The sequence below is a fragment of the Vicia villosa genome, linkage group LG6 (genome assembly GCF_029867415.1).
Source record: "Vicia villosa cultivar HV-30 ecotype Madison, WI linkage group LG6, Vvil1.0, whole genome shotgun sequence".
NCBI lineage: Eukaryota > Viridiplantae > Streptophyta > Magnoliopsida > Fabales > Fabaceae > Vicia > Vicia villosa.
The window spans coordinates 108,055,574-108,067,884 of NC_081185.1; the positions used below are offsets into that span (position 1 = coordinate 108,055,574).

The 12,311-nt window shown below is 39.5% G+C and overlaps 1 protein-coding gene across 1 annotated transcript; it reads right to left on the bottom strand.

Annotated features, from left to right (window-relative positions):
* Nucleotides 1–10,831: 10,831 nt before the first annotated feature.
* On the bottom strand, nucleotides 10,832–11,959 carry LOC131612061 (LOB domain-containing protein 19-like). The gene is made up of 2 exons (XM_058883877.1): nucleotides 11,648–11,959; nucleotides 10,832–11,068 (listed from the first exon to the last, which is right to left on the bottom strand). Exons 1-2 carry the CDS (start codon nucleotides 11,957–11,959, stop codon nucleotides 10,832–10,834), a joined length of 549 nt encoding a protein of 182 aa, XP_058739860.1.
* Nucleotides 11,960–12,311: the final 352 nt, after the last annotated feature.

Consider the following 12,311-nt stretch of genomic DNA (forward strand, 5'->3'; position numbering starts at 1 on the left):
TCAGCACGATAAACCACTACTGGAAAGACCATGTGAGGTGCTTTTTCAGAAGGGTTCATTCTGAACCAGTTGAACAGCCACTGAAAATCTCCAGTCAGCACAGGAAACCAGAGCACAGAAGACCGGGGTTTCCACACCACGATATCTCTGCAGAGATTTTCTTCTTCCAACTCATCTGCAGGTATCTTCTCTTCAAGAACGCTTCTGTTCCTGATGAGACAGTGATGGCTGCTCTCACCAACTTCCAACCGGAGACCACGAACACCAGGAGCTTCAGACATAATCCTTCTCTGAGTGTCTGTAGCCTTATCCAGAAAGTCCTGACGAAAGGTATTCCAGAGGTTGTTTGAAGCATACTCATCCAGATGATTAAGGTGAGCAGCACCTAGAATCTCCAACCAGCCATTTACATCAGCATGTAAAAGCTCCAGATATGTTTGAGAGGTAGGGGTTGGAGGGTTGACAGTGAATCTTGAGTCGGGAAGAACAACACTATAGGGATTAGGTGTTCTGGTGGGAAAAGGGTATGAGAGGGATGAAGAAATATCTGATGGAAGGGTTAAAGGAGAGGAGATATCAGATGGTGAAGAAGGTGGTTCCGAGAGGATGAATGAGGAGGAAGAGGTGGTGGAGGTCTTTGAGGAGGGAGGTGATTGACGGGAATCGTCAAAGGGTTGATATACTTTGAGAGGGTCATAGGAGATCCTAACTCTTTTAGGTTTGGTTTCTGGTTCAGCAGATGCCTTTCTCTTTTGTTTCCTATCATTGTCTTGATTCCCAGAGCTTGACGATGGATTCATGATGAACTTTCAGATAATGGAAACTGCTAGGGTTTATGATATGAAAAGAGAGAGATGAAAAAGAAACCGAATGCAGAGAGAGAGAAATATGAGAGGGAAAAGAAACGATTGAAGAGAATATATAAAACAAACTGAAAGAGAGTAAATGATGAAAAGCATTTAATGTTACGTGACATGAGGAGAGATAATAATGACAAAAGACGTGATTTGCACAGTTACCTAAGTAGACGTCCCCTCAACTGCACGCACGCTTGTCCAGGAATAGTGAACACGTGTTTACCATCTGGATAGCCAGTTACAGCTGTTTTGCTTTTAGAGAGATTCTGAATCAACTTAGACACTGAAACGTTAGTAATAACTGAATCACAATTTCTAATTGATTTCTATCAGAACTTCTTAAAAAATTTCATATCAAAGGATACTCATACGTAAGAATTTCTCATCTTCTCATTCTGAGCTTGTTTCTGAAGACCCATTTTGTACCAATTATATTGAATCCATCTGGTCTAGGAATCAAGATCCCAAACATCATTCCTTGTAAACTGATTCAGTTCTTCTTGCATAGCAATTATCCAGTCTGGATCTTCTAGAGCATGATCAACAGAAGTTGGTTCGATCAAGGATACAAGACCTAATTGACAATCTGCATTGTTCTTAAGGAATGCTCTTGTTCTGATTGGATCATCCTTCTTTCCAAGAATGACATCTTCTGAATGACCAGAGATGAGTCTGGATGATCTTCTGACAGATGGTTCTTCATATATGCTTAGATCCTCCAGAGAAGCTGATACTTGGTCTTCAGATTCTTTGCTTCTGAGAAGCTCTGCTTCTGATGCGTTGCTTCTTGGCTCAACAACTTCTGATATGTCAATATCATAACCTGCAAAATTATCAAACTGCTTTGGTTTTTCAGAACCAAGCTTATCATCAAACCTGATATTGATTGATTCTTCTACAACCAATGTTTCAGTATTGTATACTCTGTAGCCTTTTGAGCGTTCAGAATATCCAAGAAGGAAACATTTTTGAGCTTTGGAATCAAACTTACCAAGATGATCTTTAGTGTTCAGAATAAAGCATACACATCCAAAAGGATGGAAATATGAAATGTTGGGCTTTCTATTCTTCCACAATTCATAGGGAGTCTTATTTAGAATAGGTCTGATAGAGATTCTATTCTGAATATAGCATGCAGTGTTTATTGCTTCTGCCCAGAAATGCTTAGCCATATTGGTTTCATTGATCATGGTTCTGGCCATTTCTTGCAGAGTCCTATTCTTTCGTTCCACAACCCCATTTTGCTGTGGAGTTCTAGGACAAGAGAAATCATGGGCAATACCATTTTCTTTGAAGAATTCTTCAAAGGATCTGTTCTCAATTTCACCACCATGATCACTTCTGACCTTTATGATTTTACACTCTTTTTCAGATTGAATCTGAATGCAGAAATCAAAGAACACTGAATGAGTCTCATCCTTGTGTTTTAAGAATTTTACCCATGTCCAGCGACTATAATCATCTACGATGACTAAACCATATTTCTTTCCTCTGACAGATGCTGTTTTGACTGGGCCAAACAGATCAATGTGCAAGAGTTCTAATGGCCTTGAGGTAGAAACAACATTCTTAGACTTGAATGCAGGTTTGGAGAACTTGCCCTTCTGACATGCTTCACAAAGAGCATCTGATTTGAATTTCAGATTAGGGAGTCCTCTGACCAGATTCAGTTTGTTAATCTGAGAGATCTTTCTCAAACTAGCATGACCTAATCTCCTGTGCCAGACCCACTGCTCTTCAGAAACAGACATAAGACAAGTCACCTTCTGACTCATAAGATCTTGCAGATCTGTCTTATAAATGTTGTTCTTCCTCTTGCCTGTAAATAGGATTGAGCCATCCTTCTGATTTACAGCCTTGCAAGACTCTTGATTAAAGATTATATCATAACCATTGTCACTCAATTGACTGATAGATAAGAGGTTATGTGTTAATCCTTCTACAAGAAGTACATTAGAGATGGAAGGAGAGTTACCGGACTTTATAGTTCCAGAGCCAATTATCTTGCCCTTCTGATCTCCTCCAAACTTGACTTCTCCTCCAGACTTAAGCACCAGGTCTTGGAACATAGACCTTCTTCCTGTCATGTGTCGCGAGCATCCAGAGTCCAGATACCATGACATGTTGTGCCTTGTCCTTTTTGCAGTCAAGGATATCTGCAATAGGAATAATCTTATCCTTAGGTACCCACATTTTCTTGGGTCCTTTCTTGTTAGATTTTCTCAAGTTCTGATTGAACTTGGGTTTAACATTATAAGCAATAGGAGGAACAGCATGATAATTCTTAATGTGAGTTTCATGATATTTCCTAGGTTGTGTCACATGCTTCTTAGTGTGTGTTATGTGAAAACTTTGTGCATGTGAGGTGTGCCTAATATCATGAGAGTGGCCATACTTGAACTGATCATACAATGGCTTGTATGTAATTTTCATTTCATCAACAGGTTCAAGTTTGTATGGGGTTTCACCCTCATAACCAATGCCAACTCTTTTGTTTCCAGACACAGCATATATCATAGAAGCTAGCTGACTTCTGCCAATACTTCTAGATAAGAACTTTCTGAAACTTAAATCATATTCTTTCAGAATATGGTTCAGACTGGGAGTGGATTTTTCTGAATCAGAAGGAGATCCAACATTATTGGATAATTTTAAAAGTTTTTCTTTTAATTCAGAATTCTCCAACTCAAGCTTCTTTGTTTCAAATTCAAATTGCTTTTTCAGCTTTTTGTATTTGAGACTAATCTGAGACTTGAGTTCCAGAAGTTCAGTTAGACCGGAAACTAACTCATCTCTAGTAAGTTCAGAAAATACCTCTTCAGAATCTGATTCTGATGTAGATTCTGATCCGTCATCTTCTGTCGCCATCAGCGCACAGTTGGCCTGCTCATCTTCTGAATCATCTTCTGACTCATCCCAGGTTGCCATAAGACTTTTCTTCTTATGAAACTTCTTCTTGGGACTTTCCTTCTGAAGATTTGGACATTCATTCTTGTAGTGTCCAGGCTCATTGCATTCATAGCACATGACCTTCTTCTTGTCAAATCTTCTTTCATCAGAAGATTCTCCACGTTCAAATTTCCTTGAACTTCTGAAGCCTCTGAACTTCCTTTGCTTGGTCTTCCAGAGTTGATTTAGCCTTCTGGAAATCATGGACAGTTCATCTTCTTCTTCAGATTCTGATTCTTCAGGATCTTCTTCTTTGGCCTGAAAAGCGTTAGTGCATTTTTTGATATTAGATTTTAATGCAATAGATTTACCTTTCTTTTGAGGCTCATTTGCGTCCAGCTCAATCTCATGACTTCTCAAGGCACTGATCAGCTCTTCCAGAGAAACTTCATTCAGATTCTTTGCAATCTTGAATGCAGTCACCATAGGACCCCATCTTCTGGGTAAGCTTCTGATGATCTTCTTTACGTGATCAGCCTTGGTGTATCCTTTGTCAAGAACTCTCAATCCAGCAGTCAGAGTTTGAAATCTCGAAAACATCTTTTCAATGTCTTCATCATCCTCCATCTTGAAGGCTTCATACTTCTGGATTAAGGCTAGAGCTTTAGTCTCCTTGACTTGAGCATTTCCTTCATGAGTCATTTTCAAGGACTCATATATGTCATAGGCCGTTTCCCTGTTAGATATCTTCTCATACTCAGCATGAGAGATAGCATTCAGCAAAACAGTTCTACATTTATGATGATTCCTGAAAAGCTTCTTTTGATCATCATTCATTTCTTGCCTTGACAGCTTCACGCCTCTGGCATTTACTGGATGTTTGTAACCATCCATCAGAAGATCCCATAGATCACCATCTAGACCCAGAAAGTAACTTTCCAGTTTATCTTTCCAGTATTCAAAGTTTTCACCATCAAATACCGGCGGTCTAGTATAACCATTGTTACCGTTGTATTGCTCAGCAGAGCCAGATGTAGATGTAGTCTTTTCACTTTCATCAACCATCTTTTAAATGAAGCGTTTTTCTCTTCCTGAATCTTTTCTAAACACGGTTAAGTGCTTGCACCTTAGAACCGGCGCTCTGATGCCAATTGAAGGATAGAAAAACACTTAGAAAGGGGGGGATTGAATAAGTGTGACTTTAAATCTTGGACGATAAAAATAAATTGCACAATTATTTTTATCCTGGTTCGCTGTTAACGAAGCTACTCCAGTCCACCCCCGCAGAGATGATTTACCTCAACTGAGGATTTAATCCACTAATCGCACGGATTACAATGGTTTTCCACTTAGCCGCAACTAAGTCTTCCAGAGTCTTCTGATCACAACCTGATCACTCCAGGAACAACTGCTTAGTTCACTCCTAAGACTTTTCTAGAGTCTACTGATCAACACGATCACTCTAGGCTTAGTTCACTCCTAAGACTTTCTGCTCAGCCAACTGCCAAGACTTCCTCTAGAGTATTCTGATCAACCTGATCACTCTAGTTACAAACTGCTCAGCCAACTGCCAAGACTTCCTAGAGTATACTGATCAACCGATCACTCTAGTTCTTTACAACTTAATGTAATTCTAAGAGTTTACAAATGCTTCTTAAAAGCGATAATCACAACTGTGATATTTCTCTTACAGTTTAAGCTTAATCTCACTAAAATATTACAACAGCAATGTAGTGAACTTTGATGAAGATGAAGATTCTGAGTTTAGATTTGAACAGCGTTTCAGCAAGTTAATTTGAATTGTCTTTGTTCAGGATCGTTAACCTTGCTTCTCATCAGAACTTCATATTTATAGGCGTTGAGAAGATGACCGTTGAATGCATTTAATGCTTTGCGTGTTCCGTACAGCTTTGCATTTAATGTTATACGCTTTTGTCAACTACCTCGAGCCTTGTTCACGCTGTGTCTACTGACGTAGCCTTTAGTAGCTTTAACGTTCCTTTTGTCAGTCAGCGTAGCTTGCCACGTGTACTTCCTTCTGATCTGATGTTTGTGAATACGACGTTTGAATATCATCAGAGTCAAACAGCTTGGTGCATAGCATCTTCTGATCTTCTGACCTTGAAGTGCTTCTGAGCGTGATACCATCTTCTGATCTTCAGTGCTTCTGATCTCATGTTCTTCTGATGCTTCCATAGACCCATGTTCTGATTCTGCTTCGACCATCTTCTGATGTCTTGCCAGACCATGTTCTGATGTTGCATGCTGAACCATTTGAGACACATCTTCTGAGCGCTGAATTATGCGTACTCTATATATATTTCCTGAAAGGGAAATTGCATTGGATTAGAGTACCATATTATCTTAAGCAAAATTCATATTATTGTTATCATCAAAACTAAGATAATTGATAAGAACAAATCTTGTTCTAACAAAAACCAATGCCTACTCTTTTGTTTCCAGACACAGCATATATCATAGAAGCTAGCTGACTTCTGCCAATACTTCTAGATAAGAACTTCCTGAAACTTAAATCATATTCTTTCAGAATATGGTTTAGACTGGGAATGGATTTTTCTGAATCAGAAGGAGATCCAACATTATTGGATAATTTTAAAAGTTTTTCTTTTAATTCAGAATTCTCCAACTCAAGCTTCTTTGTTTCAAATTCAAATTGCTTTTTCAGCTTTTTGTATTTGAGACTAATCTGAGACTTGAGTTCCAGAAGTTCAGTTAGACCGGAAACTAACTCATCTCTAGTAAGTTCAGAAAATACCTCTTCAGAATCTGATTCTGATGTAGATTCTGATCCGTCATCTTCTGTCGCCATCAGCGCACAGTTAGCCTGCTCATCTTCAGAGTCTGAATCATCTTCTGACTCATCCCAGGTTGCCATAAGACTTTTCTTCTTATGAAACTTCTTCTTGGGATTTTCCTTCTGAAGATTTGGACATTCATTCTTGTAGTGTCCAGGCTCATTGCATTCATAGCACATGACCTTCTTCTTGTCAAATCTTCTGTCATCGGAAGATTCTCCACGTTCAAATTTCTTTGAACTTCTGAAGCCTCTGAACTTCCTTTGCTTGGTCTTCCAGAGTTGATTTAGCCTTCTGGAGATCAGGGACAGTTCATCTTCTTCTTCAGATTCTGATTCTTCAGGATCTTCTTCTCTAGCCTGAAAAGCGTTAGTGCATTTCTTGATATTGGATTTTAATGCAATAGACATACCTTTCTTTTGAGGCTCATTTGCGTCCAGCTCTATTTCATGACTCCTCAAGGCACTGATAAGCTCTTCCAGAGAAACTTCATTCAGATTCTTTGCAATCTTGAATGCAGTCACCATAGGACCCCATCTTCTGGGTAAGCTTCTGATGATCTTCTTTACGTGATCAGCCTTGGTGTATCCCTTGTCAAGAACTCTCAATCCAGCAGTAAGAGTTTGAAATCTTGAAAACATCTTTTCAATGTCTTCATCATCCTCCATCTTGAAGGCTTCATACTTCTGGATTAAAGCTAGAGCTTTAGTCTCCTTAACTTGAGCATTTCCTTCATGAGTCATTTTCAAGGACTCATATATGTCATAGGCCGTTTCCCTGTTAGATATCTTCTCATACTCAGCATGAGAGATAGCATTCAGCAAAACAGTTCTGCATTTATGATGATTCCTGAAAAGCTTTTTCTGATCATCATCCATTTCTTGCCTTGTTAGCTTTACGCCTCTGGCATTTACAGGATGTTTGTAACCATCCATCAGAAGATCCCATAGATCACCATCTAGACCAAGAAAGTAACTTTCCAGTTTATCTTTCCAGTATTCAAAGTTTTCACCATCAAATACCGGCGGTCTAGTATAACCATTGTTACCGTTGTATTGCTCAGCAGAGCCAGATGTAGATGCAGGTGTAGGTGTAGTCTTTTCACTTTCATCAACCATCTTTTACTGAAGCGTTTTTCTCTTCCTGAATCTTTTCTAAACACGGTTAAGTGCTTGCACCTTAGAACCAGGCTCTGATACCAATTGAAGGATAGAAAAACACTTAGAAAGGGGGGGGTTTGAATAAGTGTAGCTTTAAAAACTTGACAGATAAAAATAAATTGCACAGTTATTTTTATCCTGGTTCGTTGTTAACTAAACTACTCCAGTCCACCCCCGCAGAGATGATTTACCTCAACTGAGGATTTAATCCACTAATCGCACGGATTACAATGGTTTTCCACTTAGTCCGCAACTAAGTCTTCCAGAGTCTTCTGATCACACACTGATCACTCCAGGAACAACTGCTTAGATACCCTCTAAGACTTTTTCTAGAGTCTACTGATCAACACGATCACTCTAGTTACAACTTGCTTAGTTCACTCCTAAGACTTCCCTAGAGTATTCTGATCAACACGATCACTCTAGTTCCTTACAACTTAATGTAATCAATTCTAAGAGTTTACAAATGCTTCTTAAAAGCGATAATCACAACTGTGATATTTCTCTTAACGTTTAAGCTTAATCTCACTAAAATATTACAACAGCAATGTAGTGAGCTTTGATGAAGATGAAGATTCTGAGTTTTGATTTGAACAGAGTTTCAGCAAGTTGATATGAGTTGTTTTTGGTGCAGAATCGTTAACCTTGCTTCTCATCAGAACTTCATATTTATAGGCGTTGGAGAAGATGACCGTTGAATGCATTTAATGCTTTGCGTGTTCCGTACAGCATCGCATTTAATGTTATACGCTTTTGTCAACTACCTCGAGCCTTGTTCACGCTGTGTCTACTGACGTAGCCTTTAGTAGCTTTTAACGTTCCTTTTGTCAGTCAGCGTAGCCTGCCACTTGTACTTTCTTCTGATCTGATGTTTGTGAATACAACGTTTGAATATCATCAGAGTCAAACAGCTTGGTGCATAGCATCTTCTGATCTTCTGACCTTGAAGTGCTTCTGAGCGTGATACCATCTTCTGAGCTTCAGTGCTTCTGATCTCATGTTCTTCTGATGCTTCCATAGACCCATGTTCTGATTCTGCTTCGACCATCTTCTGATGTCTTGCCAGACCATGTTCTGATGTTGCATGCTGAACCATTTGAGACAAAGCTTCTGAGCGCTGAATTATGCGTACTCTTTATATATATTTCCTGAAAGGGAAATTGCATTGGATTAGAGTACCATATTATCGTAAGCAAAATTCATATTATTGTTATCATCAAAACTAAGATAATTGATCAGAACAAATCTTGTTCTAACACATGCTTTGTGGACAAGAGCGCCAGGTACGTCGACGTGACCTACCTCCGCTATTTCATGGACCTGGATACCGTTCACCAGTGGAACTGGGGGGCAGCTACTCTGGCATATCTCTACCAGAAGCTGAATGAGGCTTCCAACTGGAGGACGAGGCAGCTGGTCGGATCCTGCACTCTGCTTACGGTACGTTTGATTTTAACACATTCTCGTATTTATTTTTTTATTTATGTTTCGTATTTATTTTTAATACATTATCGTATTTGTGTTTCAGAGCTGGATCATCTCCTACTTCTCCCGCATCCACGGCTTCCACATCGATCCTGCGTACGTTGACGCCATGCCCAGGGCCGCCAGATACGACCTCCAGAGGGGGAACGATGCGGTGGGACCATACCGCCTGTACCTGGACCGCACGATACACGACGACGTCACCTGGAGGCCGTTCGCCGACTATGCTCAGGTTGTCCCCTTCGACGGGGTTGCTCTATATTCAGGCTGGTTGGCATGCGGGACCGGCATCATGGTCCGGTATCTCCCGGAGCGGTGCATGCGGCAGTTTGGGTTCGTGCAGATCATACCCAGGTCACCCTTCGAGGCTGCTCCTGACACAGTGACCAGAGTGCAGCTCACTGCCATATGGGAGGAGTGGCAGCATCATGTGGTACCGGAGGAGTACCGTCGCATGCGGGTCACCCAGGACTGGCACAGTGTGGAGGGGTACGTCACATGGTTCTACCGGGTGTCCCATCCTCTCTTGAGACCCGACGTTCCCGGCGCTCCTAGGCCAGCACACGAGGAGATCCTGGAGAACCGGCAGGCGGAGGATGACCACGCCATCGATCTCCTTCCGATCTGCCAGCGGATAGAGATGCTTGGGCGGGACGCGTTGCATCGAGGTGTCATTCATCAGGGCGGACCAGAGGCAGTCGCCGTGATGGAGATGATCGTCACTGATGCGGGCCGTGCGGCGGGGTACAGGCGGCAAAGGAGGGCCCAGGGTGAGCGGGTTAGGCACACCCAGTAGTGGTGGGGTTTATTCATTTTTTGATTTTGGATTGTATATTTAGCACACTATTTTTATTTATTTCGGTTTGTATATAATATTTTCATATTAGTATTTTTTTTGTTTATTTATCATATTAGTGTTTTCGGTCTATCTATTGTTTATTTTATTTGCCGGTAACGCTTAATTAAAATGCGGTTGCGTTTAAGAAAAAACATTAAAAAAAAAACACAGTTTCTGCATAATTCGGAAATGAACTTCCGAATTCACCCCCCAGGTGTTTTCGGATGTTCATCTCCGAACGCACCCCCCATGAGGTGTTTTCGGAGATGAACTTCCGAATCAAGGAAATTTTTTTTAAAAAAAAAGCGCTTCGGAAGTTCATTTCCGAAGCAGAGGTAGTTTGGGAATTTCGCTGGGGGTGACCCCCCATAGGGAAGTGGGTAAAGAAATTTTCTAAAAATATCATGCTTACGATTGTTTAACAGTTTAATCGTTTTCTCATTAGACAATTAAGATACGATAAAATAAAAACCTAAATCTTAAAATCTAGATGGACATGAGAGTGGTTATGATCTCATTCCCTATCAATCTTAACCCTTCTCCCTCGTTGATTCAATTATTTATTTATCTTTTGTTATGTAAATATATCTATGTTAAATCTATCATTGCATTTTGCATACCATGACATAAAGCTTACCAAAATTAAGCCGAATCACATTTTGGTATTGATTAAAACCAAAAGTATTTTAAACATTGACTTACAAAAAGGTAGAATAAGATAAAATTCTAGTGTTATAATTCAATGCCTTGAATCTTACTCCAACCACAAAGCTAAAGTTCTCATTCTCAAGGCAAATCTTGAAGCTCCTGGTCATGGAGCTCTTGATGATAGGAATAGTATGATGGATTGCCAATGTTGCTTAATTCAAAAGGTGTTGGATGATATTGATCATGTTGAAGAGGGGGGTGATCAAAGTACATTGAAGTGCTTTGAGGCTGTTGAAACTGAGGATCTTCGGAGATGCGATTCAATATGGAAAGACGAGCTTGAACATAGGCTAACTCAGCTTGCAACTCCACAACCTTGTATTAATATTCATGTAAATAATTACCTTAAAAACTCATATAAAACATTTAAACATATCAAAGAAATGTTCAACATGTTCTATCATGCATTCAATGTTTGAAATCACAAGACATTTAAATTTGTATAAGGGGCATGCGGAGTTAGTGAATGTTTTCCATATATAACCTAACCAAACCTGACAAACGTGTCAAAGCAAACAGAACATACTCCATACTATGTAATGTAAGTCTTTGGCTTACGTGCAATGTGTCACACTTAACAGTGGTTTTTGTCATCCCACTGTTAAAAAAAAAGTACACATTCTACAGTGTTCTTTCTTCGATATGATATTATTATCCTTGATACCGACATTGACACGTCAACACAGATAAAAATTTATAAATATAATATATTAAACATATAATAACATATGTCAGTGTTGTGTTATCATCGGACACCGACATATCAATTACAAAACACATCTTTGTTCAGAGATATCGGTGTTATAGAGCTTATATTATTATATACTTAGAAATACAGCAATAGCATTTGAACTGTGATGAGTGATTTGAATATATATTAGAAGACATATATACCTGTTGTTGAAGAGAAAAGATGTGAGCAACACAACCATACACAGGGTCAGTAGCCCTAGCAAGAGCCTCATAGCAGAGAGTAACAACAGCATCAAGACGTTTATGAACTGGAATGCGTGTGAGTAGCTTAGATGCATTGCTAGCACCAAACACTTTGTGAATAGCAGCAAAATGAGCACTTCCTTGACCTGATGACTCAAAGTATGGTGCAAATATGCAACAACCTTTCACACACTTTCTTCTTAGAAACTTGCACGCACCACAAGGTCCACCACCATCACCATCTCTACTACCACCACATCCCAAATCCATTCTCTCTCTCTGAGGTCTTTTCTAAACTCTACTGACTGATTTTCTTGTGTGCTTCTCTCTTATTAACTCAACCTTTGTGGACACCTCCTTTATATATTACTACAACTTTTCACTTTTTGCCTTTTGAGTGTACGTGTGATAAAAAGAAAAACAAATAAAAAAGGTGAATAGATATGTAAGAAGTCAAGTCATGTCATAAGAAGGGTACACTGCATAAGAGAATAAAAGTTATTCAGAGTAGTTACCTAGTTAGTTATAGATAGGTTATGTAACAAAAAAAAGTTATAGGTAGGTTTTAATTAAGTAGAATAGGCCATTACTAGATTTCATTATGAGAAAGTAAAATTAACTA